This window comes from Myotis myotis, unplaced genomic scaffold, assembly GCF_014108235.1.
Source record: "Myotis myotis isolate mMyoMyo1 unplaced genomic scaffold, mMyoMyo1.p scaffold_m19_p_9, whole genome shotgun sequence".
In the NCBI taxonomy this organism is placed as follows: domain Eukaryota; kingdom Metazoa; phylum Chordata; class Mammalia; order Chiroptera; family Vespertilionidae; genus Myotis; species Myotis myotis.
The window spans coordinates 45,491,412-45,518,852 of NW_023416401.1; the positions used below are offsets into that span (position 1 = coordinate 45,491,412).

Genomic DNA, 27,441 nt, shown 5'->3' on the forward strand with positions numbered 1-27,441 from the left:
CCATTTCTGGGCATCCAGCCGTCACTTACTGGACCACTCTGGCACCTTCATTATTGGATTTCAGTATTCTGTTCTTCGGTGTTGTGAGGTTTTCAGCCAAACCTACTGATGTGTGTTCATTAAGACGAATGGTCTGCAAAGCACCTGCCTTCCTGAGAAAGGATCTTATTACTAACACAGCTAGTTCTCGCCAAGAAGAGGGCTTACAGTTCTTCGGCTGGCTGGGCGCGTTATCAGCGGTCTGTTTGGTCTTTGTGGTCACTGTGCTGAACCCAGGTTTCTTCCTTCTCCTTTTGTTCTGGGAAGGCCCTGCCGCAGAGCGCTCTCCATCCTCTCCCCTGGAAGCCGGACCGCTGTGCCCAGCACTGCATCTAGATTGTGCTCTGATATGGGAACCATTGTTCCAGTTCCTGCCTCCATCTCAGGGGAGTCATTTAGGCCAAAGGACATCCAAAGAGTTACAGTCGGCACCTCCCCCGCCCTGTCGCTGTCAGCAAACACTGTGCCCTTTCTCTGCTTCTATTCTGGTTGCCCTCCTCCCTCCCTCATTAAAGGACTCCCACCGGACTCCGTGAAGGCAGGACCTGCAAAGTCAGGGGTTGCGCCACAATCCCTTCCTTTGTTCCAAGGACGGCTAGTTCCAGCAGTGCCCTTAAAAAATGGAAAGGCTCCCCCAGGGAAAGTCGAGCGAAACTCAGGATACCTTAGTGGGAAAGAGAAGCGGAATCTCCTCGAGCCAACTCTGTGACTTTGACCTCAGTTTCCACATCTGACAAAGGCGAGAGTGGACGAGATCCCTCTCTTTCTTTATCTGCAGGTTGATATACTAGTAATGCTTGGGCAGTCTGGTGAAAGCCACAGAAAAATAGTGCACTTGTACAGATAAAAAAAATTATAAACAAGCTAGGCACTGACTGACACTCTGGAGGCCCATGGCCACTGGTTTAAAATAAACAAGTAAACAAACGAAACTACGACCACAATCTCTAAATTCATTTGGAAGTTTACATTCTGTGATTCTAACCCAGCCGTGGGCAAACTATGGCCCGCGGGCCGGATCCGGCCTGCGGAGCCGAAAGAGCGGAGGGTTCTCTTGCTCTCCCCTCCGCTCCTTCACCAGCAGCAGTGTTAACATGGCAACGTCGGGAAACACGGCCGCAGCTCCTTCTTCTGAGTCCAGTTTAAGAACCCACTGTGGCCCTCGAGTCAAAAAGTTTGCCCACCCCTGTTAACCTCTTCATACAGGTTAGAATCAAATGTCCTCAAATACTACAAGTGGGATCATATAGTAATTGTCCTTATGTGTCTGGCCTGACTTATCATAATATATTCAGGCTCATCCATGTTGTGGCATGTACTATAATTTCATTCTTTTTATTATTTTTTTTAAAATTTATTGATTTGAGAGAGAGAGAGAGAAATATTGATTTGCTGTCCCATTTATTATGCATTCATAGGTTGATTCTCATATGTGCCCTGACCAGGGATTGAACCTGAAACCTTGGCATAGGGGGATGATGCTTTTTTAAAAAAATAAATCTTATTGATTTTTCACAGAAAGGGAGAGGAATAGAGAGTTAGAAACATCGATGAGAGAGAAACATTGATCAGCTGCCCCCGCAAACCCCCCACTGGGGATGTGCCTGCAACCAAGGTACATGCCCTTGACCGGAATTGAACCCGGGACCCTCCAGTCCGCAAGCCGACGCTCCATCCACTGAGCCAAACCAGTCAGGGCGGAGGGATGATGCTTTAACCAACTGAGCTAACTGGCAGGACCTATAATTTCATTCCTTTTAAAGAATATGTCCTGTATAAATGAGCCACGTTTTGTTTATCTATTCCTCCATTGATGGATACTTGGGTTGTCTCTACATGTTGGCTCTTATGACTAATGCTGCTATAAACATTCATGTACTAGTTTTTGTGAGTACACATGCTTTTATTTGGGGGTGAAGGGTATATACCTAGAAGTGAAATTGCTGCATCATACAGTAACTCTACATTTAACTTTTTGAGGAACTGTTGACTATTTTCCAAAACTGTTGCAACATTTTACATTTCAGTGCATAAGGGTTGCAATTTTCTCCATATACTTGCCAAAAGTTATTATTCTGAGACTTTTTAAAAAAAAGTTCCACTTATTTTTTTTTTAATTGAGGGGAAATTCACATAACACAAAATAAAAAAAATTTAAGTGTACAATTCGGTGGAAATAAAATGAGATATCTGTACATCCTGTAAGAATATATCTTTTGCAAGACCTGGCCCTTAATGTGGCATCTGCAGCTTTCCAATTGGCTGTGGGATTTCTTTATTAATAAAACTGTCTTTTGCCCTAACCGGTTTGGCTCAGTGGATAGAGCATCGGCCTGCGGACTGAAAGGTCCCAGGTTCAATTCCGGTCAAGGGCATGTATCTTGGTTGCGGGCACATCCCCAGTAGGGGGTGTGCAGGAGGGACTGAATTGCCCCTCCCCCAAACCCCCAATTCATAGGTTGAAGCCCTAACTCCCAATGGGACTTTATTTGGAGGGAGTTCCTTTAGGGAAGTAATTAAGGATAAATGAGGTTAGAAAGGCAAGGCCCCAATCAGATAGAATTGATGTCCCTATAGGACAGTGATGGTGAACCTATGACACTCATTTTTTTGGTTGATTTTTCTTTGTTAAATGGCATTTAAATATATAAAATAAATATCAAAAATATAAATCTTTGTTTTACTACGGTTGCAACTACCAAAAAATTTCTACATGTGCCATGGCACCAGAGTTAAGTTAGGGTTTTTCAAAATGCTGGCACGCCGAGCTCAAAAGGTTCGCCATCACTGCTATAGGATGAGGAAGAGGCAACAGAGAGCTTCTCTCTCCCTCCTGCACACAGAGAGGAGAGGCCCTGTGAGGTCACAGCGAGAGGCAGCTCTCTTCAAGCCAGGAAGAGGGCTCTCACCAGAAACCAAATTTTCCCAGCACCTTGATCTTGGACTCCTTGCCTCCATAGAACCGTGCAAAAATAAATTTCTGTCGTTTAATCCATCCAGCCTGTGGCATTTTGTTATGGTAGCCTGAACAGTCTAATACACAGATACATGGAATCATACAATACGTGGCCTTTTGTGACTTGCTTCTTTTACTTAATGTAATGTCTTCAAAGTTTATGCATGTTGCAGCAGGTATCAAATTCTCACTCTGCCATCTGCATGATGCAACTGGAAACGTGATTCATCGGACCACATGACTTTTTTCCAATGCTCGACTGTCCAATCCTTGTGTTCCTGTGCGAATTGGAGACGTTTTATCTCAGTAACTGCAGGCAGCAAAGGTGTTCGAACAGACCTTCGGCTTCCATATCCCATACGATGCAGTCAGTGTACGGCTAATTTGCCTACAAACGTCAGGTGGTCATAATAATCTGGCCACTCAGTGTAAATATATATCCCGTGTTCAAAGGCTGTTAAATCGTGTTGTTTACCCATATCTTCAGAAAAAAATCACTTCTACTGTCGTGGTAAACAACCTGTTTCCCTATTTATAATGGTCTGGCCCTCTAGCAACTTCAGCGTGAAATTATAATTTGCCTACAAACGTCAGGTGGTCATAACAATCTGGCCATTCAGTGTGTACATATATTGATTTCAGAGAGGAAGGGGGGGGGGGGAGAGAGAGAGAGAGAGAGAGAGAGAGAGACCAATGATGAGAGAGAACCATTGATAGGCTGCCTCCTTCACATCCCCTACCAGGGACCAAGCCTGCAACCTCGGCATGTGCCCTGACCAGGAATTGAACCATTATCCCCTGTGTCATAAGGTCGACCCTCGAACACTGAGGCACATCAACAGGGCTCATGGTTGGCTATTGTAAATAGTGCTGCAATGTATGAGATTTCCAATTTTCTCCACAAAGTTATTTACCCTATTTTTGATTATAGTCATCCTAGTGGTATCTCATTCTGATTTTTTTGATTTGCATTTCCTTGATGAATAATGATGTTTATAATCTTGTTGTGTTTATTGGCTATACATCTTCTTATTCAGATCCTTTGTACATTTTTAAATTCAATTTACTTGTTGTTGAGTTGTAAAAGTTCTTTACATATTCTAGATAATAGACTTATTAGGTATTTAATTCACAAATATCTTCTCCCATTCTCAGGTTGTCTTTTTACTTTTTAAGAATGTCCTTAGACGATGGAATACTATGCTGCGGTAAAAAAGAAGGAATTTTTTTTAAAAAATATATTTTATTGATTTTTTACAGAGAGAACAGGAGAGGTATAGAGAGTTAGAAACATTGATGAGAGAGAAGCATCGATCAGCTGCCTCCTACACACCCTCACTGGGGATGTGCCCACAAACAAGGTACATGCCCTTGACCAGAATCAAACCTGGGACCCTTCAGTCTGCAGGCAGATGCTCTATCCACTGAGCCAAACCGGTTAAGGCAAAGAAGGAATTCTTAACATTTGCAACAGCATGGATGGAACTAGAGAGCATTATGCTAAGTGAAATAAGCCAGTCAGAGAAAGATAAATATCACATGATCTCACTCATTTATGGAATATAATGAATAACATAAACTGAGGAACAAAAACAGATCCAGATACAGAGAAGCATCGATCAGACTGTCAAACCTCAGAGGGAAGGTAGGGGAGGATGGGGGTAAGGGGGAGAGATCAACCAAAGGACTTGAATGCATGCATATAAGCTTAACCAATGGACACAGATACCAGGGGGGGTGAGGGCATGAGTGTGTGTGTGTGGGGGGTGAGGGAGCAATGGGGGGATAAGGACACATATGTAATACCTTAATCAATAAATAAATTAAAAAAAAGAATGTCCTTAGAAGCACAAAAGTAATCAATTTATATGATGTACAATTTATCTTTTTGTTGTTGTTAACCCTCATCTCAAGATATTTTTCCCATTGATTTTTAGAGAGAGTGGAAGGGAGGAGGAGAGACAGAGAAAGAAACATCGATGTGAGAGAAACACGTTGATTGGTTGCCTCCTGCATGCCCCCCCCCCTGCCCCCCAGGACTCTATCCACTGAGCCAAACCAGCTAGGGCTAATTTATCTTTTTTTTTTTTGGGGGGGGGGGGCTATGCTTTCATGTCTATGGTAAGAAACCATTCCTTAATTCATGCTTATGAAGAGTCAGGCCTATGTTCTATTCTGAGAGTTTTACAGTTATAACTCTTCCATTTATGTCTTTGATCCATTTTGAGGTGTGTGTGTTTTTTTTTTTTTTAATATGGTGTGAGGTATGGATCCACATTCATTCTTTTGCATATGACTATCCAGTTGTCCCATTTGTTGAAAAGACTGTTCTTTTCTCATTGAATTGTCTTGGTACACTGGTTGATAATTAATTGGCCATAAATATCAGTGACTATTTCTGGACTTTCAATTCTGTTCCATTGATATATATGTCTGCCCTTATTACAGTATCAGACAGTTTTGAATATTGAAGCTTTGTAATAGGTTTTGAAATTGGGAAGTGTAAATCTTTCAACGTTGTTTTCAAGATTGTTTTGGACAGTCTCCATATGAATATAAGCCAATAATGTTTATATTATTCCCAGATGGATAAGCTTGTCGATGTCTCCTAGAAAGGCAGCTGAAAGGGATTATGTTGAATCTGTAATTCAGTTTGGGAGTATTGCCATCTTAATAATACTAAATCCTCAAATCCAGACACAGGATGGTGCGGGGGCTCTTGTTCCAGCATCTAGGAGGGTTCAGCAATCTGGAGAAGGGCTGTGTGTAACTTAATAAAGAGTCCAGAGACGAAGCATAATTTTGAAAGGCATTATAGGGAGTCAGAGGTGCCTAGCTAAAGAAACTAAGATCTCCTCGGCTCAGGACCCCTTGCTATTTATTAACACAAATTGTCCTAAGGCAAGGTGGAGACATACACTTCAAAGGTGAGGTACAGAATCCATTGTCAGATTTGAGGAAATGCCTCCGGCTGTTCAGGTGTTTGGCCAGTAGGAGGCAATAACAAGTAGATGAAGATGCCCTGAGCTGTCTGGCAGCAAGCAATCATCCCTTTTCAGGTTTGGGGAAATGCCCTTCAGCCGCTCCAGATGATTCAGCCCTTGCTGACATGCTGGAACTGGCTTCCGGCAGGACGGATTTATTTAGGTCTTTAATTCTGTTCAATAATATTTTTAGTTTTCGGTGCAGAAGTATTAAATCTGTTGTGTTAAATTTACTCCTACGTATTTTATTCTTTAGGAAGTTATTATAAATGAAATTATTTTTCTTAATTTTTGGATTGTTCATTGCTAGTGTATAGAAATAGAACTGATTTTGTATATTGACTTTGTATTTTGCAACCTTGCTAAAGTCTTTTCTTTGCTCTAATAATTTCTTTGTGGATTCCTTAGGATTTTCTATATATAAGGTCATCTCAGCTGCAAATAGAAATAGCTTTACTCTTCCTTTTTAACCTGGATGCCTTTTATTTCTTTTTTCTTGCCTAGTTACTCTGAATAAAAGTTCCTATACAATATTGAGCAGAGATGGTGGTGGTAGACATTCTTTTCTGCTTCCCTGCATCTGTAATTAAGACCCCTATTTATTAAACTGTGCAGAGAAAGCAGAGTTCAAATCCATGTTGCTCTGCTATTGGAAATGGAACATGAATATACCTTGTTTCAATCCTCCCACTTTTAAATGCTATGAAATATTTATTAGCTTTCTATTTTGGCATTGGGAAGATAAGTTAGAATTCGACAGTCCCCTAAAAATTAAATATTATGTAAATTTATAGGACAAAGTTATGGGTATGATTAGGAAAATCCCTAAGTGTGGCATGAAACATCAGGTCCTAACCATTTTTCCTGGTTAGAGGTCAGAATTATTAATAAGTCCTGATCTTTATTTTTAAATGAAACAGGCTGGTGTCCAGGCGACTTTCCTGGAAGACACACTGAATGCTTGCCTGCCCTGAGGAACCAGAGAGAAACATCCATTGGTTGCCTTCCACATGCACCTTGGACACCCTGACCAGGGACTGAACTCAAAACCTGAATATGTGCCCTGACTGGAATCGAACCTGCCACCTATTGGTACATGGGATGACGCTTCAACTAACTGAGCAACACGGGCCAGGGCCCCAGTATTTTATCATTGAAGATTGTTCATCTTAGAAAGATTAATGAAAAGTTATTTCCATTATTCCTCTATCCTGTCACGTGTAGACCTTGACACCTCAAATCCATATCTAAAACCTCGATGCCTGGGTAACTACGGAAACCTCTCAGCTGGTGGAGCTGCCTCCACGATTTCTACTTTTGGTCCATTTGGCCCCCTGTCCACCAGGAGCTGTCACCTAGGGTGGAAGAAGGCAGCCACTGTTACAATCTTGGCCAGGCAGGCTTAGGTATGGGCTAGTGGGGTCTCAATTAAATATCCACACCTCTCTTTCCTCCCACTCTCTGATTTCCACAGCAACCGGAGCCAAGGGCCTGGAAGGCTGGAGGGTACAGATTACTTACTGCAGAGGTTGGCTGAGGGGGGAGGGGGAGTGGGGAGCAACTCAAGAATAACCAACAGGCTAGCAGCCCCCTCCCCCTCCCTCTCCTCCCCGCAGAGTTAATTTCCTCACCTATAATTTCTCATTCCCCTTCTTTTGACAGACTGCCTCTGAATCCTTGCCTTTTTGCATGTAGTGTTTTCTCTGGCGGGAATCCCTTTACTCCATTCCTTTGCCTGGCAAATAAACTCCTACTTATCTTTCGCGATTTGTTCAAAGGTCACTCTCTACACATGCAAAGGAAGCAAGGCCCTAAGAATATTTATTACAAAGAAAATTAAGGTCAGATGCTTAATTCCCCACTTACTATTTGATGCGACCTTGGCTGAGGCACTTCTTTGATTTTAAACCGCCTCCACTCCCCCCTCCTCCCCACCTTTTTTTTTTTGCAAAATAGGAATGGGAATAGCTGCCTAGACATCCCTTTCCCAGGAAACCGAAAAGGTCAGTGAGATAAAATGTTCTCTAAAATGCAAACCATTTTACAAATTCAATTTTGTCCTTGCTTTCCCATTGCTTAGAATGTTTCCCCTCTTTGTTCACGTCTGTCAGTGCAAAGGTCAACTTTGGTGCATTCAAATACGAATCCAAACCTTTACTCGGCCCCCCTTTGCCCAATTTTACTTCTGCCTGCAGCTCCCTTTTTCTGCTCTCTTATCTCCTTGTCCCCATTTCTCCCCTCTTGTGACTTGCTTGTTTTTAATAAACTTATCCGACACACTGCTTGACTTTGGAGGAACATTACATAGTTAAAAAAAGGTAAGTTACTTAGTAACGCGGAGTAAGGGAATCAAAACAAAACAAAACTCTGCATTCTAAACTGTAAAGTTCTGGGCCCCGAGAACCCAGATTGGCAGGGTCATAAGCGAATCCCCGCAGAGCGAGGGTGCATGGCTGGGCTGGGGTTCTGCCAGGAGCCCGCGCCCAGACGCGGGAACCCAGGCAGGCGGGCGCGGTGGCAGGCCCGGAATTCCTGGACCGGAGCACGACTGGGCCTAGAACTACAAGTCCCGACGTGCCCAGCGGCCAAAGCCGGTTCCACCTCTGCTTGCCTCCTCATTCTTTCCGGTCCCTACCTGCGAGACGGCTGTCTGTAAACTGCGTGGTAGTCATTAAAGAAAAACCCGCAAGCTCCTCTTGGGACGCAGGGCCGGGAGCAGCTCGCGGAATGGCTCTCACTGGTCGGGTGGTTCGCCCCGGAGTAGCGGAACCCGCTGTCCCACGGCCCGAGTTTCCGGGGGGACAGTCATCGTGACCGGACGCTGTGGCGCGGCGGTTTAATTCTCCGGCGGCGGCTGGTGGAGCGGGACGCGATGGTTTTGACGGGGCTCATCAGGAAACTCGGTAACAGTCAGAGCCGCCCTCGCTGGATTCGTCCTCCTGTCATTGCCACTGGCTGAGAATGGCCGTGTCACGTTTCCTTTCTGGTCCCGGCTTGGCTAGAGCAGTCCCCGGGGACCCCTGTCGGACTTGGTGTCAACGCCGCAGTGCGTGGCCCGAGAGCACCAGCGGCCCAGCTGGTGGAAGCATTGGTTTCTTTCTGTCCTCCTGACCCCGCCGACCCCGCGCTCTGACCCTGCGCCCCCCTTCCCCTCGCCCCCGGTCCTGCGTAACCACGGAGTCGGGGCAGGTTGCGGGTGGGCGGCTGGGGGCTGGGGGGAGTGGACCGGCTGCGAGCGGCGTGTCCCCGGCAGGTCACCAGCTGGCGGAGATCCGCGAGCGCGCCCTGCGGACCGTGCTCTGCAAGGTGGAGCTCAACCTGGTCGGCGCCGCCGACCTGGCCCAGGACCGGCTGCTGTTCGTGCACCTGCTGCAGTGGTTCAACTTCCCGTCCGTCCCCATGAAAGCAGAGGTGCTCAGCCTTCTGAACCGGCTGGTGAAGGTACGAGCATCTTGACACAAGGAATCGGAGGAGCGAGTGTTTTAGTCGTTGCACTGGAGCATTTGTTGGAAAGTTCATGTAAAAGGTTTTTGAAAAACAACCGGGGGCGGTGCATTTTCACTCATTTGGTTATATGGCCACGTCTTCTTTTTCTTTGATTTGTGATGTTAAATCTCACCTTGTGGCCACTGTGCTCTGAAGTGACACCGATCTTCTGAGTTCTGGTGGATTCTGGGTTTTGGAATCATCGGGGGAGGTTAATAGCTGTCATTCTGTTTTTCCTTGTGTTCTGTTATTTGCATGTTAAAAATTGGGTCCCTATGACAAAGGACTCGTTTAGAGATAATGTTACAGACCACGATTAATCTCACAAGGGTGTTAAATTCCTTTCCTATGTTTGTTTTTCAGATCTATGTTCCTCAGCGTATCTTGAGAATAGTTAGTTGCCAGAGTCAGATGTCAAATTGCAAGTTTAACCGTTCAAAACTGTCAATCGCTGTGCAGTCTTGGGTGATTTTTTTAAATGTGTGTTTTTATTGATTTCAGAGAGGAAGGGAGAGGGAGAGAGAAACATCATGAAGAGAGGGAATCATTGATTGGCTGCCTCCTGCCGCCCCACACTGGGGATGACCCCGAACCTGGGCATGTGCCCTTGACTGGAATCGAACCCAGGACCCTTCAGTCCACAGGCCAACACTCTACCCACAGAGCCAAACTGGCTAGGGCGAGGGTGATTCTTACTACTTTGCATCCTTTGGAGGTAGGAGAGATAGGGTGAATGTCAGTGGACAGAAATAATAAGTAGGAATTAAAGTGTTCAGTGTCTGGGTTTTTCTCTCGTAGGTGTTATTAAGTGTTTTATGTCTCTGTACACCTATGTCCTATTCATCGAAGTTCTTTACTTTTGGGTATTTCAGTGCAAGATTTAGTTTTTAAAAAAGGAGCATCTGGTATACCCAAAGTGCTGGAAGGTGAAGTCTAGAGACTTTGACATATACTGTTGTTCACAAGACACTCTTCTCATGCTTTCAGTACTCCCCAGCAGTCCAGCATTTGGTTGATCTTGGTGCAGTCGAATTCTTATCTAAACTTCGTGCTAACGTGGAACCGAATCTACAGGCTGAAATCGATGGCATTCTGGATGGACTTTTTATTCTTCCTTCAGAAGTCCCTGCACTGTGCTCTGCATCTTACCAGACCGATCAGATTGGTAACTCTTTGGAATCATTCTGATGCATTCGGTTAAACTATAAATATATTGGTACTAGTGTTTAATTCTAAGGAAAGGGACCTTAGATTAAAAAAAAAAAAAATCCCCCTCCAACTTATTTTTCTTGTGTTAACTTACATGAGCTTGACCTTTTTTCTCTCCTCTACTGTCACTCAGAGGAGGATACATTTGTATTTATTGTGTTTTTTAAAATATGTTTTTATTGATTTCAGAGAGAGGAAGGGAGAGGGAGAGAGAGAAACATCAATGATGAGAGAAAATAATCTATTCACTGCCTCCTGCCCTGCCTCCTACTGGGGATTGAGCCTGAGCCTGAAACCCGATTTGTGCCCTGATCAGAATTGAACTGTGACCTGGTTCATGAGTCCATGCTCAACTACCAAGCCACACCGGCTGGGCTGTATTTATTGCTTTTTGGGGGAAGGGGCCTAAAAGATTTTCTTTTTGCAAGACCAGTTTGACACATTTCTTTAACAATAACAGAATTTTTTTTGAGCACTCGTTATCATGAGCTAGAGATTTTCCTCAGTGTTTTACACTTGCATTTTTTGACTGTTTTTCATGTAGGGGTATGTTAATATCACGATTTTTTTTATGGGGTCCAATCAAAATGAGCTGCACATGGTATAAAATCAGAGTCAAAGAAACATGGATTTCAGTCCCAGTTCTGCCATTAATTTTGTCACCTTGGCTAAGGTTCTTAACAGCTTCAGCCTTTAGTTTCCTCATCCCAAAATTGGGACAGTGAGAAAGAACATCTTATAATATTATTGTGAGGATTAAATGAGACAGTGCCTGAAAAGAGCTCAGCATGAGGCCCGACATCTATTAGCCGTAGAGCTGTTGGTGGCTCTATTTGTGTTCTTGCTATTTTATGCCCAATAGAGTGCCTTAAATATGGAAGGCATTTGAATTGATTCAAAGAAAAAAAAGGGCCCATAAAATTTATGTAATGGAGTGGTAAAAGTATAAAAAGTGTTTCTGCTACCATATTTTTCTCTGTATCAGTGCTGTACTGCTATTGCTGTGACTGTTGGTATCACTGTTAACAAGAACAGTGGTAAATGCCGTTTATTGGCTTTTTGCATGATTGTGATTTTTTTTTTTTTATGATTGTGATTTTTAACAACAGATTTTACAATTTCTGTCTAAGCCATAACAAATAAAGTAGAATCTTAAATTGTGAATTTTCAAGGGTAGTTCCTTACAAATTAGGTTAGAAGTATGGTCTAAGGCAAATTTTCAATATCTGTATTAATATTAAGAACTACTGTTGTGAAAACATCAAACAGAAAATTAGAAAATTTAGTTTTAGCCTTTTTCTCATTCTCATTGTCATTGCATCTGCACCGCTGAATATGTAATCATGTGATAGAATCATGAAAGGCATTGAAAGATAGTGCTTGACCTCTTTGACATTGACAACTTTTAAAAAAGATACTAATGCCGAACCGGTTTGGCTCAGTGGATAGAGCGTCGGCCTGCGGACTGAGGGGTCCCGGGTTCGATTCCGGTCAAGGGCATGTACCTTGGTTGCAGGCACATCCCCAGTAGGGGGCGTGCAGGAGGCAGCTGATCGATCTCTCTCATCGATGTTTCTAACTCTCTATCCCTCTCCCTTCTGCTCTGTAAAAAATCAATAAAATATATTTAAAAAAAAAAAAAAAAAAGATACTAATGAAAATTGTAGTGACCAGGAACTATGTAATTGGAGCACAAGAGAAGAAGGAGATGGACTTAGAAGCAGAGATGAACAGTTCTTGAATAAACACTTTGTAACAGATTCTTCCTGTACATTGTAGATATTTTCATTCTAACAAATAATTATATTAATGGTAAAAGAAAAAGGGAGAAAAAAACCCCTCAATTTGAAATTGGCTCAACATTCGCATTTTTTACCTCTTTAGGAAGAGAGACTATTCAGAGAAAAAAAAAAAAACTGGATTATCTTCCTAGTCAGAGAAAACAATAATTGAAATGAGTACCTTTCACTTGTAGCAAATAATGAATCAGAAATAATAATACATGCAGTAATATCTATTTTCTTTTCAGAATTGCCACAGCCACCTGAAATCTTAACAGGATATTTTCCTCAAGACAGAAGTCATTTCCAGCAGATGGAAGTGCCTCCAGCACCCGTGGGTGAGTACATGTAGGGAAGTAGATCCTGCTGACCTGGTACAGCAGAAATTAATGTACTTTTACGTATTGTTGTGAAGACACATTGTGTTCACACTCGAATGTTTCAGCACCAAGCTGAGTGTTTCAGTTTCCTCAAACTAGTTTAGGATGTAGAGTCTAAATGGTAACATTTTATGTTATTTAACTGCATTTGAGCAGCTGCTTAGGTGGGTGGTAATGGTGGCAGTAGTTACCTGCATTGCTTGTTGGACACAAACCCTTCATCAGGGACTGTGCTGTGCACTATGCACTCCTCATCTCATTCTCCAGCTCACTCAGTGTACCGTCTGTCCATTCACTCAAGCCAACACTCAGCGTCTTCTTCATTTCTTTATTTATCTTTATCCCAGCATCCACTGATTCTAGAGTTCTGTTTAGAGATCTCTTCTGGGTCTTTTTGTGTCTGGCTGTGTCCTTCTCTGTTCACATGCCTCCTCCTTAAAGAGACCTTCTTGAGGACTCTAACCAGTGAACACTTTCTGTTTAGTTTTCTTCCTAACACATATCATGATCTGAAGTTATATGTTTATTTCCTTCTTGTTTCTGTCACAATAAGCTTAGTGATAGCTGCAAACACTGCTTTATCCCCCTGTGCAGAACGATGCCAACAATGTATTAGGCAGCTCAGTGTATACTCTGCATAAGTGAATCCTCATGAGGACCCAATAACATTATTATCAGTGTCCCCATTTTACTGATGAGGACACTGAGGCTTAGAAAAGATGAAACCTTTATCCTAGGTGCCCCTGGCGGTTAGGAATGGTTAAGTAATCAAGTGCTTCACATTTTATTGCCTGTGTGGTTGGAAAAAATGTGTGTTCTAGGGGATATCTGCTGACATGGGGATTCAGTTGAACTTAGTTTGGATGCTTGTTATTCAAAAGGTTCCTTAGAGATTCTCAAGTTGAATAATAGCATAAGATAGAACAGAAAACTTGTTCAGCTGTTAAAATACTTCATCTTCCCTTTCTGGAAAAAATTTGTTAGGCTTATAGGGAGCTTTGGACTTGAGATGGTAGTTCTTTGTGTGTGTGGCTGAGAGGCTTAAGTGAGTGGCAGTGAGAGGTGTCTGAAGGGAGCAGAGCGTAGCACTTGGGTGAAGCTGCTGAAAACAATAAGGACACTTGTGGTGGGAATGCTTTTGCAGGTGAGTTGCAGCCTGTGGATTAGTGGTCTGTCTTGTTTTGGACACATTTTTATGTGCAGTGTAAGCCTATCCTTCCCTCTACCCACCTCTTGCTTTTCCCTGAGAAAGCAAACCCTGCTTTTATTTTAGCACTTTTAAAAAACGCAGTTGTGCTTTATTTGTGAAATTAATAATTACCTGAATTTAAAGATTCCATGCTCTTTTCAAAGCATTAGGAAGAAGAACTGTTTATTATCTGGAAGGGCTTTTGTATATACTACTTCTCAGTGTTGCTACCTTAACTTGTATTATATAAAATCTGCTAAAAAATGTTAAGAGAATAGATCTTTAATGTTCTCACCACAAGAAATGATTGGTAATTATGTGAGAGGTTGGAGAGGTAAACTAACTCTACTGTGATAATCATTTTGCAGTGTATGTGTATTAAGTCATCGTGTTGTACACCTTAAACTTATACAGTTTTAGATGTCAATTATATCTCAATAAACCTGGGGAAATAAGCCTATTAAAAAATAGTTTGAACAGTGGTAGTTTAAAATTGTGTTGGTTTCTAGTATTTCTTTTAATCTTCTTTGAGGTTGAAGATATTTGATTTTCAACCTTTTAGTTTTGAACTCATCTTCAAAGAGGTTTAAACATCTAACACCATTTAGGATATTTAAACATGACTAATTAGATATAGTATGTGATTGTTTTATCATTTTAAATTTCTGTAATTAAAGGACTCCAAATATCAGTTCTTTTTATGTTAAATTTGTGCTCTGTGTTCTGGTCAAGAGTAAAATAGAAAATATAATTGAAACTAAATGTCATGGAAGCAGCCGGGGAGAGGTCAATGGGGGAAAAGGGAGACTCATGTAATACTTTAAACCAGTGGTCGGCAAACTGCGGCTCGCGAGCCACAGGCGGCTCTTTGGCCCCTTGAGTGTGGCTCTCCCACAAAACACCGACTTCTGCGCAGGGGCCACGAAGTTTCAGTTGTACACGCGCGCCCGCACGTGTGTTTTGTGGGAGAGCCACACTCAAGGGGCCAAAGAGCCGCCTGTGGCTCGCGAGCCGCAGTTTGCCGACCACTGGTTTAAACAATAAATTTAAATTTTAAAAAAAGAAACTAAATGTCATTCAGTATGGGTTTGTGTTTAGTGCTCTTCTAATTATAACCTATGAGTTCTGTTTAAAATATGAAAAGTGTGCTCTGTTATTTATCTTGAGGGCGAATACATTTGCAGCTGGCCTTGTTTGGTGCATTGTAGGTTCCTGTACATGTAACTTCAGTTGGGGACTTAGTTTAAAGGTGAGTCTGTCAACATTGTCTTCTTTGATGGTGTAAGTTGTGCTCTTCCCTTACCAGCGACTCAGACTACGAGGTGTTTGAAGTTTTCTACATTTCCTTGGCTACCCCTGACCACAACTGACAGACACGTCCTCTCCTCTAATGAAAGGTACAGTGCCCGATGTGGTTCAGCTATTGTTGCTTCACTTCTAGCCTTGCACCTGGTAGTTATTACTATACAAGTTCAGCAGGAAGAAAGATACAAGTGGCTGTGAATGGAGTAATGGGACGATATGAATGATTTTCAGTATTTTAGAATGTAAGCCAGAAAATTCCTGTTTGCCTCTAATCAGGCTGCACATTGTAGCTGAAGTCTCGTGTGCTCATTAGTCATCTCTGATTTACCAGTCTCCCATTGACCATTGCTGTGTCTTTGCTTAATGAAAATGGAGAAATTAAGCATAAATGCAGTCTTTTTAGTAGACAATATATTTATTTCAAATTGGGCTTAGGGATAGGTTAGGGACCACTGATCTTATGCAGTGGATGTTAATTGGTCATTACCCCCAACCCCAACATAGGCAGTTGATATATAGAAATTGGGAGAGTATATTAATGTCTAGTTTCTTTTTTCTTTTTTTCTGAAACTTTAATTTCTGTGAATACTACAACAAATGAGTAGTGTTTGTGTGTGTGTGTGTGTGTGTGTGTGTGTGTTTGTGTGTTTGCGTGTTTGTGCGCGCGCGCGCACACACACACATCTGGAAAATAAAGACCAACTTGCTAGCATTAGGGCCAGAGACAGGAAGATGCTGTGAAATGATTTTTGCTGATGGCACTTCTGAGACCTCAGTGAACTCTCTTGGAACAACATATTGAAGAGGTAGCTGCACATGGGAAAGGGGCAGGACGAACATGATCTGGCAGTTCTGAGTCAGTCCCTAAGGGGGAGATGCTGTCCAGTGCACACCTATGGGTGGGGGATGGTGGATGGTGGACTGGAGCTGAGCTGAGAGAGGAGGGTTAATATCTTGGGGGTTGGTTTCTTGGGGTGGACGGTGAACCACTGCTACATCCCTAGGAGGGAGAATATTGTCTGAGAACTTGAGAGATATCCTCTGTACAGGATAAGAGGGGCCTTCCAGCTTGAGTCACCTAGAATAGAGAAGAGCAGCAAAGAGCCTAATTCCTATAATTAAACTCTATAGTTGCTGTTATTTTTTTCTGTCTTATTTCTTAATTCACATAACAGATGTCATTGAATTCTGTGCCCTTTGACCTCCTTAATGTCATTTAGTAGCATTGTGATAGGCTCTGGCCATGCCATCTTTAGGAGGGTCTAGTGGGGGTAACAAAGCACGAAGTTGACATAGCAGCAGATACAGCCGTGGTTCTCAACCTTGGCTGCACATTAGAATCACCTGGAATCTTTTTAAAATCCTGATTTCTGGGTCTCATCCTCCGGTAATTCTTTTCCTTTGTTACTAATGTTGTGGTCCCACCCCATAACAAAGAAACAGAATGTCCAGAGGATGAGGCCGAGAAATCAGGATTTTAAAAAGATTCCCAGGTGATTCTAATGTGCAGCCAAGGTTGAGAACCACTGAGATACAGTATAGGGCTGTGGAAGAAGCACCTGCCCACAGTTGTTTATTGTTTAGGGAACAGATCAAGGAAGGCTTCCCAGGGGAAGTGATGTCTTGGCTGAGACCTGGAGGATGTGAGTAGAGTCATTTGCTACTCAGTGACTTACAATTAGGATAGGTAAACTCTTTTTAAAAATGAATAATGCTCTTTTGTAGCTCTCTAAGAAGTAGTAACCACACTTTGATCTGGAACACCTGTGAACTATTGAAGGATGTTATCATGCAAGATTTTCCTGCTGAGATTTTCCTTCAAAGGCCGAACATTGTTCAGGTGTGTATCCTCTTTAATTGTTTTAGGTTTTGAAATAGAGAACTTTTGGGAGGAAACAAAATTTGCAACATAGCAGTCCTTAGGAAAGACTTGTGCACTACCATATTTAAAGGATAAAGTGTTTAAACCACTTGTTTTCTGATTTATTTGGATAGTGATAGTTCTTCTGATAGGAGGTAGTCTCATTTGACACATGTAGTCCAATTTGGCCACTCTGAATTTACCACTTCTGGGTCACCTAAAGGGTGAATACTAGTAGACTTTGGAAGTTGAGGTTAGGCAGCAGGAACCCTCCGAACATTAAGAATAGCTTGTCTCTCTGATTATCTGGTATGTGTTAGGCACAGTGCTGGATGCTGAGGAAATGTGATAGCGAGCAATGAAGATGGGTTCTTTGCAGTCTGGTCTGTTGCTTCTTCAGCAGAGGCCTTGGGACCCAGACTTGCACAGTAGAGACATTGGGATCTAGGGCTGGGATTGGGGCATATCTGCAGCTTCACAATCACAGGGCTAAAAATCATGCCAGTGAATAATGGCAGCTATTAGTCCATACTATGGCCGCTGTCAGATGATAGCAGAGGAAAAGCTATTAATTACCAAAACGTAGTAAACTGACTTAGCTGTTTGAGATGTGGAAACCTTGATGTGTTTTTTAAAAAGTACTGTGAAACTTCATGTCCTGAATGGGGAGTAATACTTAATACCTGTGTTCTCTCAGAATAGGTGCTTACCTAACAGGTTTTAGATGTAAGCAACACTGACCATTCTATTCACATTTAATTTTATTTTGACCCTTATTCTTGCATTATGCCAAATGACTTTTGCCCATTTCTGTTTCTTGTCTTACAAATATTTGGCAGCTTATTTCCTTTGATTATTCATTTACCCTTCCTTCAGCTTCACATCCTCCTTTGAAGTTGAGCACTTGGTTTCCGTGATCATTTTGATGGTTCTTCTTCATTTCAGAGCCTGTTCTCTCTGCTGAAGCTGGCCTTCGGAGGCGAGGGGACACCTCGCTTGGCACTGCAGTCGGTGTCCTGCTTGCAGCAGCTGTGCATGTGTTTACGACATAGACTTCACTTCTACCGAGATCCAGGCTTTTTCTCTTGCAAACAAGGTGTTTATGTTTATTTATCCATTAGTCATGGGTGGTCTTTGCAGATTCTTCTGAGAAAGAATCCCATTATACATACTGTTAGGGATTACTGTATGTACATTGTCACAAGCTAAACTCCCATTCCTCATTCCTCAGCTAATGATCACCTTGGTGGGGGTGGGGTTGGGGGAGGGACGACGACAATGGGGCGATAAGGACACATAGGTAATACCTTAATCCAGCGGTTCTCAACCTGTGGGTCATGACCCCTTTGGGGGTCGAACAACCCTTTCACAGGGGTTGCCTAAGACCATCGGAAAACACATATATAATTACATATTGTTTTTGTGATTAATCACTATGCTTTAATTATGTTAATTTATAACAATGATATTGGGGATCACCACAACATGAGGAACTGTATTAAAGGGTCGCTGCATTAGGAAGGTTGAGAACCACTGCCTTAATCAATAAAGAAAAAAAAAAAAAGAAAGAAAAGTGTTGTTGGAAGCCAGAGATTAGGATTCTGAGCCCAGCTGTTTGGGTATTTTAGTAAATTATGTTGTGTTAATAAATTGTTTGGGTTGAAAATACTGATTTTTATATTATGATAACTATTTTTATGCGACTTTTGATGTTGTCAGAGTTTTATATCATCATAGTGCCTGACTTTTCATGGAAAAAGCACCACCTAATGGACAAATATAGTACTAGGCTGGCCTTCTCAAAACTGTTTACAAATTACTGGTAGTATTTCAGTGCACTTATACCATATGCTTTGAAAGTTGAATACTAACTTAGAGTGATTGGTGATCATGCTTCATCGTTAATCCCTCCTGCAGCCCCTGGTAACCTCTAGTCCAGTGATTTTTGCCAATCTGACAAAAAAAAGGGGTATAATTTTGATTCATTCACATAGGATGGCTGTTATTGTGTTGGCTGTTGTCATTTTTTTATTTGACAGTCTAAGGGAAAAGAGGTTAGTGCCCCTAACTAAGTAGTCGGGTAGTACATGTTTTAAAATTTTTTGTGGCACACTCTTTGAAAATCACTGCTCTAGTCTACTGAATTTGTGTATTCTAAGTACAAGTGTAATCCATACAATTGGAACCTGGCTTATTTTACTTAGCAAAATATCTTCAAGGTTCATCCACATTGTAGCATATTCCAGGACTTCCTTTTTATGACTAAACAATTTTCCATTCTATGTATATACCACATTTTGTTTATTCACTCATGTGCTGATGGACTCTTATGTTCTTACCTTTTGTTATTGTGAATAAAGCTTCAGTGAACATTGGCATATCTGTTCAAGCCCCGTTTTCAATTCATTTGGGTGAGAGTGGAATTGTTGGGTCATATGTTAATTCTATTTTTCACTTTCTTAGGAACCGCCACACTATTTTCCACAGTGGCTGCACCATTTTACATTCCCACCAACAATTTATGAAGTTTTCAGTGTCTCCATATCTTACCAACACTTGTTATTTCCCTTTTTTTAATCATAGTCATCCTAGTAGGTGTGAAATGGTACCTCATTGTGGTTTTGATTTGCATTTCCCTCCTGACTATTGATTAATGACTAGTGATTCCTTGGTGACTCTTCTTATGCTTATTGGCCTTTCATATATCTTACTAGAGGCCCAGTGCACAAATTCGTGCATGGGTGGGGTCCCTTGGCCTGGCCGGCAATCGGGGCCATAGGAGGTTGGCTGGCCAACCCTTAGGGGGCCGATTGGGTCCAGCCGGCTGCGAGGAGGGGCCATGGAAGGTTGGCTGTGGGAGCACACTGACCACCAGGGGCAGCTCCTGCATTGAGTGTCTGCCCCCTGGTGGTCAGTGTGCATCATAGCGACTGGTCATTTGGTCGCTTAGTCTTTTATATATATAGATTTGGAGAAATGTTTGTTGAAGTCCATTGCCTAACTTTAAATTAGTTTTTTGTTGTTGAGTTTTAGTTTTTAATATATCTTGGCTATTAAATCCTTATTAGATATAAAATTTGCAAATACTTTCTCCCATTCTGTAGGTTGTCACTTTTTTCGTAATGTCCTTTGTTTGACTTATGGGACTATTAATTGTGAGGAAGTCCAGTTTATGTTTTCTTTGGTTGTTTGTGCTTTTGGTGTCATTTAAGAATCCATTGCCAAATCCAAGGTTATGAAGATTTATTTATCCCTATATTTCTCTTTTAGCTTTAGGATTTTAACTCTCATATTTAGGTTGCTGATTCATTTTGAGTTAATTTTTGCCTGTGGTTTGAGATGAGTTTCTTGGGGAGTTTTCAGCAGGGAGTGTGTGATCTGATGTTCTGCCTTGGCAGTCTTATGTCAGAAGTGAATATTGTTGGCCAGAAGGCTTCATATAATTAGGCTAGATAGAAACCTAGATGTGCTGAGTGAATACTTGCAGAAAAGATTGACCTTTGTTTTTTTTGTTTTTTTTTTACCCCTACAGAAGCATTCCTACTACCTTAAATTTGTTAGAAATATTACGTAATCAGTAATCTGTCTCTACTAAGGGGTAATTTTCTTCTTTTTTTCTCTCCTGCAGATACAGTTTCCCAAAATTCCTCTTTGTCTTATTGCTATGAAGTAAGAGTTACTCATCATTCTCAGAACCCTTCTCCAGGAAGCAGCAGCCCCCGGCCTTCTGTGGTTGGACGCACAGGCCAGCGCCCTAGAGGAGATGGCCAGGATTGGGATGCAGTGTCATCCAGGTGATTGTGGGAAAGCCTGGTTAGCTTGTTTGTGTGTGTTTTAATTTCACAGGGAGATCATTATTTTTCTCTGTCTTCTCCTTTGTAACATTAGCTCAGGTATTGCCTTGGGTTCAACCAGTGGCTTTCATACCTTTTTTATAACGACCCACAGAAAGACATAAATATTATATTGCAACTCTGTACTCAGCACACAGGCATACACTCCGCTTGTAGATTTTCACTCCTGAGTGTCAGCTTCCTCATGAGACCTTTCAGAGCTTGAGAGAACTTGGCTTATTTCCATATTTTTGGAATGTTTGGGATATGGAAATTGAAGAAGTGACAGAACGTGTTAAATTTGGGGAATTCTGTCAGGTTCACTTGTGGATGACATTAAAAGTCAAAAATTTTAGGGTCTTTGCAAATGTAGGTTCAGGCCTACTATTCATATTTATCCCTACCCTACCACTTTATACCCAAAGTAAGGATCTTTTTATAAAGAAAGCCAACAGAGATGGGATGTTTCATCTTTTGGTGTATTTTCAAAAACATTATGTGATGTTGAATGTACTAATTGAAGTAGTCTATTTCTCATGTTTTTCTGGCATTTTCTAGTATTCTTCAGTTGTTAACATTGGCTTACTAAGAATATTTGGTGGAAATCACAGAAAATCTAGTCAACTATATGAAGTATCTAGTTTTGCCTTTTTTTTTTTTTTTAATATATTTTATTGATTTTTTACAGAGAGGAAGGGGGAGAGATAGAGAGTTAGAAACATCGATGAGAGAGAAACATCGATCAGCTGCCTCCTGCACATCCCCTACTGAGGATGTGCCCGCAACCCAGGTATATGCCCTTGACCGGAATCGAACCTGGGATCTTTTAGTCCACAGGCCGACGCTCTATCCACTGAGCCAAACCGGTTTTGGCTCTAGTTTTGACTTTATGAGTTGATTTCAGAAGAACTTTGCAATGAATTTTTGAATTTTCCAGTTTTCCTTAAATGAATGGGCTATCTTTGCTAATGTTGATTGCTACTGTAAGAATGTTGATACATTTCTAGAACATCAGTTTGAAAAGTCAAATAGAAGGCATTTTTGGTTTCATTTGCAATTTTGAGCCATGTTGATGGAATTTAATGTCATGACTTCGTCAGGGTTTCTCCAAATCCGACCAGAACTGTTGTTACATGAAGCATTAGACTCATATCCAATCTGAGGCTCCCAGTGCACCCATCGCAGAAGTGCAGTCTATCTGTGTGTGGGCCGTCTCCTTATTCAGGGATTGTCCTGTTTGTTTCACAGCGGGAGTAGCAGTCATGCGCTCGTGAACTCCAGGATTTCTGTCCCCTCACCTCTGGATGTGGCACACATCGACCTGCCCGAGCTGGAATCGGAAGACATGCTGCAGCTGCAGTTCCAGCAGCTCAGCCTTCCCCAGTTCTGTGTCTGCCTCCTGGAGTCCACAGTGCCTCTCTTGAGAACAGGTCTGTTGTTTGTGAAATCATAGTTCTTCTTATGTAACCTGTGATTGTTTTGACTGTTTTCTGGTATTCTTATTTTTCTTTTTTTCATTTTCTGTCTATGCTGGGACCTTTAGAATCTGCATTTATTGGGGAACAAATTCCTAAGAAAATATGGCCTTTATTATTTCTCAATGAAATGTGGTGCCATGGAGTATCACCTTCCATCTGTGGCTGTTTGTGCACAGGCTTCACTCTGTGTGGCTGCTTTAAATGTGATCGCTGAGAAATCCATGCATCTGCAGTCATTTAGAGAGGGTTAGCCGTACGAATAGGCCAGTGCCGGGAGCCGGTCCATGCTTGCTGTTTCAAGGGACCTGGCATATATGGCATACTGTTCTTAATATGTTTGCTCACCTTCTTGGCACTATGTGTTTTAACCAAGGTCTCTGAGAAAGGTTGTTTCCCAGGTAGGGATTTTCCCCTGAAGTTAGGGAGGGAATAAAACCTCTTAACTAAGTGCCAGGCGGGTAATTAATCACTTTAACTATGAACAATCATGCTTAAGCTACATAATCTTTACTCCCTGGAATGGAGATAAGAAACGCCCTAACCTTTGGAATAGAGATTGATAGGATTGGAATCAACTGGTATAAATACAGATGTAACAACACAGAACTTAGAAGACAGAACCAAGAGAGACGGAACTTAGGCACAGAACCTACACAAAACGTTCTCTAGAGACAGAAGAACTTCGCTGGAGAGAACATGGCAAAAGATCCTGGACTGAACCTGACTATAGAACATGGCAAGAGAACCTGACTAGAACTTGGTGACTGAACCTGGCTGGAGAACCTAGCGAGGGAACATGGCTACAGAACCTGGCTGGAGAACCTGGAGAACCTAGCAAGAGAACATGGACACAGAACCTGGCTGGAGATCCGAACCAGAACTTTGCTGGAGATCCAGACCAGAACTTGGCTGGAGATCCTGGCTAGAGATCCTGGCTAGGCTGCTGATCAACTGAACGCTGTCTCCGTGTCATTCCTTCTTCGCCGATTCCATCCACACCTTTGGGGACCCCTGGACCCGCTGGGGTTGGACCCCAGCATCCCAGAATAAAAAAATCTCTGTCTCTTGCTTCCTAGGAACTTTTTGATTTGCTCTCAGTTCATTCTTTTTACTCGGTGGTTACTTCAGCTATGAGCATGTTAGAAACACACCTACAACAGGATTCTTACCTTTGCAATAATTTTTCCCAAAATAAAAAACCCAGACAAATAACAAAACTAAAAAAACCCCAAACATTTAATATTTTCTTTCCAAGGTACTAGGTAAAGTTGCAAAGGTTATTGTAATATATACTGGAATGCAGTTGTAATGTTAGTGACGAGTGATAGAAAGATACCAAAGTGGTGAGTGGCGGATAGCCTAGCAATCAAACAACAGTTACTGCGAGTTGAGCTGCTTGGTTTCATGTGCATTATTTCATGCTCTCCTCAAATCAGCCTACTTTATTCTTCCATTGTGGTAGTTACTGCTTCTATCCCCATGTTACAAATCAGGAGTCATTCAGAAACTTATCCGAGGTCAAACAGCTAAGAACAGACTTGATCCAAGGTTCTTTTGAAAGCAAAGTCCACTCTCTGAAGCACTTTGCATTTTGAAGGTAAAGAAAGATTTGGAAGCAACAATGATTTTTATTCTCTAAATCTATACATTTTCAGTAATTGATAAACTTGTTGAGATATCAATAGAAGATTAATAAGTTTTGCCTTTTTTTCATTTATACTGGCTGAGTAAAGGACGTATCACATGCTAATGGTTCTTTAAGTCCTGTGGCTACTTTTTGCCTACTTGAGTGTGATGGGGAGCAAAGTGGGAGGTAGGTATTGTTTGGAAAGCATTAACATTTTTATTTTATCCTGAGGAAAACTGTACACCTAATTTCTGATGGAGTGACTTTGCTTCCGGGAGTTAAGATACATAGTAATTCAGGTACCAATAATGTGGTGAAGGAAAATCTGAACTTGGCATTATAAAGTATATATGTTTGTCTTCATGGTGTACTGAGAAGAACAGTTTTAGATTTAATGATTTTGCATTTAACCTTTCCTTAATTTGCTGTAAAAAGTCAGATTGATAATTATAAAGCTGTATCTTGGTACATAAAATTTTCTAAATGTTCTTTTGCCCTTTTGTGGTAAATTATTGCATAATTTATAATTGTTCAATATCATAAGAGATTTCTAAAAGAACTTTCTCAAGCTGTTCTGATGAAACGATTAATCTAGACCCTAATGATCTGGTAGTTTACTTTTATTCATTAGAAATTGACCTTTGGTATGTGGACAGGAAGGCTGAGGAATGTCCGCCTCACTTAGAATTGTGGATTGTGGCATTCCTTTGTTATTATGGCTGTATGGAGAAGGACATTACGCTGGTGGGTGTGGCTCCAATGGCACAGTTCCTTTGGGAATATTTTTAGAGTTTACTAGTAATGTGAGCATAGGCTTGAGAACCTATTTTAGATAGAACTTCTTCAAGTTTCTTCAGCTAATGCCAGCATGGACATTTATACTTCAGTTACTCCCGTCCAAGCTTAGCTTCCCAGGCACCTTCTGTGCAGGAAATACAGTTTTATGACGAGGCTTAAGCCTTCTGGTACTAATCCTTAGAAAATCCTTAGAAGGTGTTTTCTAAACTGTCCTGGTGCTTTGTCACATGTTCCATGTGACATGGATGGTCTCTGAATTTGAAAAATTAGTTGAATCTGTCTCACAATACTTGTAGTTAAATTACTGCTATGCTCTTCTTGAGTATCTTTCCCACTATGAGCACATTTGATTCGTTGTAGTTAAATAGCATATGATTAGAAGAGAAGTCTTTAATGGTGGTTGTCGATTGTGGCTTCCCTGTTTATCTCTTTCAACAGTTCTAAAAGCATATAAGATATTAAAGAGAAACAGGAATTTGGGGGCATGACTAGAAGATTGAGCAATACGGCATTCAGCTATTGATTTGAAAGTTAACTTTTTTCTTCCCTTTCTCCTGGCTGTTTTTCTAGGTAGCAGACAGATGATAATAAGAGTTTTGGAATTGCTTGCGGAGGATTTGATACTTATTGGTGAAGCAATTTCAGTAGATATCTGGGACGACAACAGTCTTTTTGCTATAGATATGGTGAGAATCAATTATTTCTTTGGGATTTGGGTAGTAGCATTTTATTTTATTTTAGTCCTTTAAAGCTGGCATCATTGTCTCATTAGGCTTTGAATTTCTTTCTTTTAGACACAGCAGTCCAGGCTTATTTTGTGCATAGTCTGGAACAGGCCATTTATCCAGAGATTCTGGTTTCTTTTAATGGAGGAGTATATATCAAGACCAAAACAAGACATTAGGGCTGCTTTTTGCACATTTTTTATCATTTTTTTCATGAGGGTGTGTGAATATATTTATGTGGGTCTTAACAGCTTTAATAAAGTATAATTAACATAGAATAAGCTGCACATGTTTCTTAAAGTTTGTTGCTGCATTTTGACATATGGATACACCCATGATATTGATTAGCTTGCATTTTTTAGAATTTTATATGAATGTATTCTTTATATGAATTTATATGAATGTTTGTATGCTTTTTTTTAGTCTCTTTTTCCCCCCTTTGGTTTGATTACTTTGAGTTATAGCCATATTGTTGCATTTATTAATTAATTTTATTGTTGGGTGCTTTGTTTTTTGCTATTTGTATTTTAGTAGGGAAAATATTTTTGGAAAATATGGCATTACGTTTTATTTTCTTTGAAAGAAATCTGTTGAATAAGTAATATTTTGCATGAGCAGTCAATACATATACAAGAGCCTTAAAAATGTTATATTGTAATATAATGTTTAAGACATCTATGAACTACCAGAGTGTTTCCATGTAATTATAAATTATATCCTTTTTTACATTTCAATGTCATTAATCATCTGTCATTTTATATTATTTACTAAAGGCCCAGTGCACAAAATTCGTGCACGGTGTGTGTGTGTGTGTGTGTGTGTGTGTGTGTGTGTGTGTGCGCGCGCGCGCGTGCACGCGTGCCTTAGCCCAGTCTGCACCCTCTCCAATCTGGAACCCCTCGAGAGATGTCCTACTGCCCTCTCACAATACAGGACTGCTGGCTCCAAACCACTCTGCCTGCCAGCCTGATTGATGCCTAAGTGCTCCCCTGCCGGTCCAATTGCCCCTAACTGTTCTCCCCTGTAGGCCTGGTCGCCCCCAACTGCCCTCCCCTGCAGGCCTGGTTCCCCCCAAGGAATCCCCCCGCAGGCCTGGTCACCCCAACTGCTCTCCCCTGTAGGCCTGGTTGTCCCCAACTGCCCTGCCCTGCAGGCCTGGTTCCCCCCTGCCACCAACTGCCCTCCCCTGCAGGCCTGGTCCCCCGCCAACTGCCCTCCCCTGCAGGCCTGGTCCCCTCCAGCTGCCCTCCCCTGTTGGCCTGGTCCCCCCCAACTGCCCTCCCCTGAAGGCCTGGTTACCCCCAACTGCCCTCCCCTGCAGGCCATCTTGTGTCCACATGGGGGTGGCCATCTTGTGTGTTGGAGTGATGGTCAATTTGCATATTACTCTTATTAGATAGGATTTTGCTGTTATCAGATAATCTTGTTTATCTTGAAGAACTATGTTCTGTATTTTAATGTAAATTGTAACAGCCTTTTTTATTGCATTGTCAGAGAAGTGGAAGCAAAATTTATTATAAAAATATATATTGATTCATAGTTATGAAAGTTTTTTTTCTTTATGTTGTTTTGACTTAGGTCTGTGTTTTATTAAACTTTACTATGTGCTGCCTGAAATCCTTGTGAATAGAGGTTAGAACATGAAAAAACAACAACAAAATACTGATGTTTACTTAATATCAATACCCATTTGTAAAACTCCAAAACCTTTTAAAAACAAAAATTTATTGAAAAGAGAAACAAATATTTTACAATTGGTATAATATACTGTTCAAATCCTTCAATTACTT

General features: G+C 41.5%; 1 protein-coding gene across 1 annotated transcript in view; it reads left to right on the forward strand.

Annotated features, from left to right (window-relative positions):
• Positions 1-8,639: 8,639 nt before the first annotated feature.
• Positions 8,640-27,441, forward strand: part of RTTN (rotatin) — a 117,433-nt gene continuing 98,631 nt past the window's right edge. Inside the window, exons 1-10 of the mRNA XM_036322501.1 lie at positions 8,640-8,882; positions 9,233-9,420; positions 10,453-10,630; positions 12,704-12,793; positions 15,331-15,421; positions 17,055-17,169; positions 18,136-18,286; positions 20,819-20,984; positions 22,272-22,453; positions 25,497-25,612. Coding sequence (XP_036178394.1) covers positions 8,852-8,882; positions 9,233-9,420; positions 10,453-10,630; positions 12,704-12,793; positions 15,331-15,421; positions 17,055-17,169; positions 18,136-18,286; positions 20,819-20,984; positions 22,272-22,453; positions 25,497-25,612 — 1,308 coding nt within the window. The 5' untranslated portion in view covers positions 8,640-8,851. The remainder of the gene's footprint in view (positions 8,883-9,232; positions 9,421-10,452; positions 10,631-12,703; positions 12,794-15,330; positions 15,422-17,054; positions 17,170-18,135; positions 18,287-20,818; positions 20,985-22,271; positions 22,454-25,496; positions 25,613-27,441) is intronic.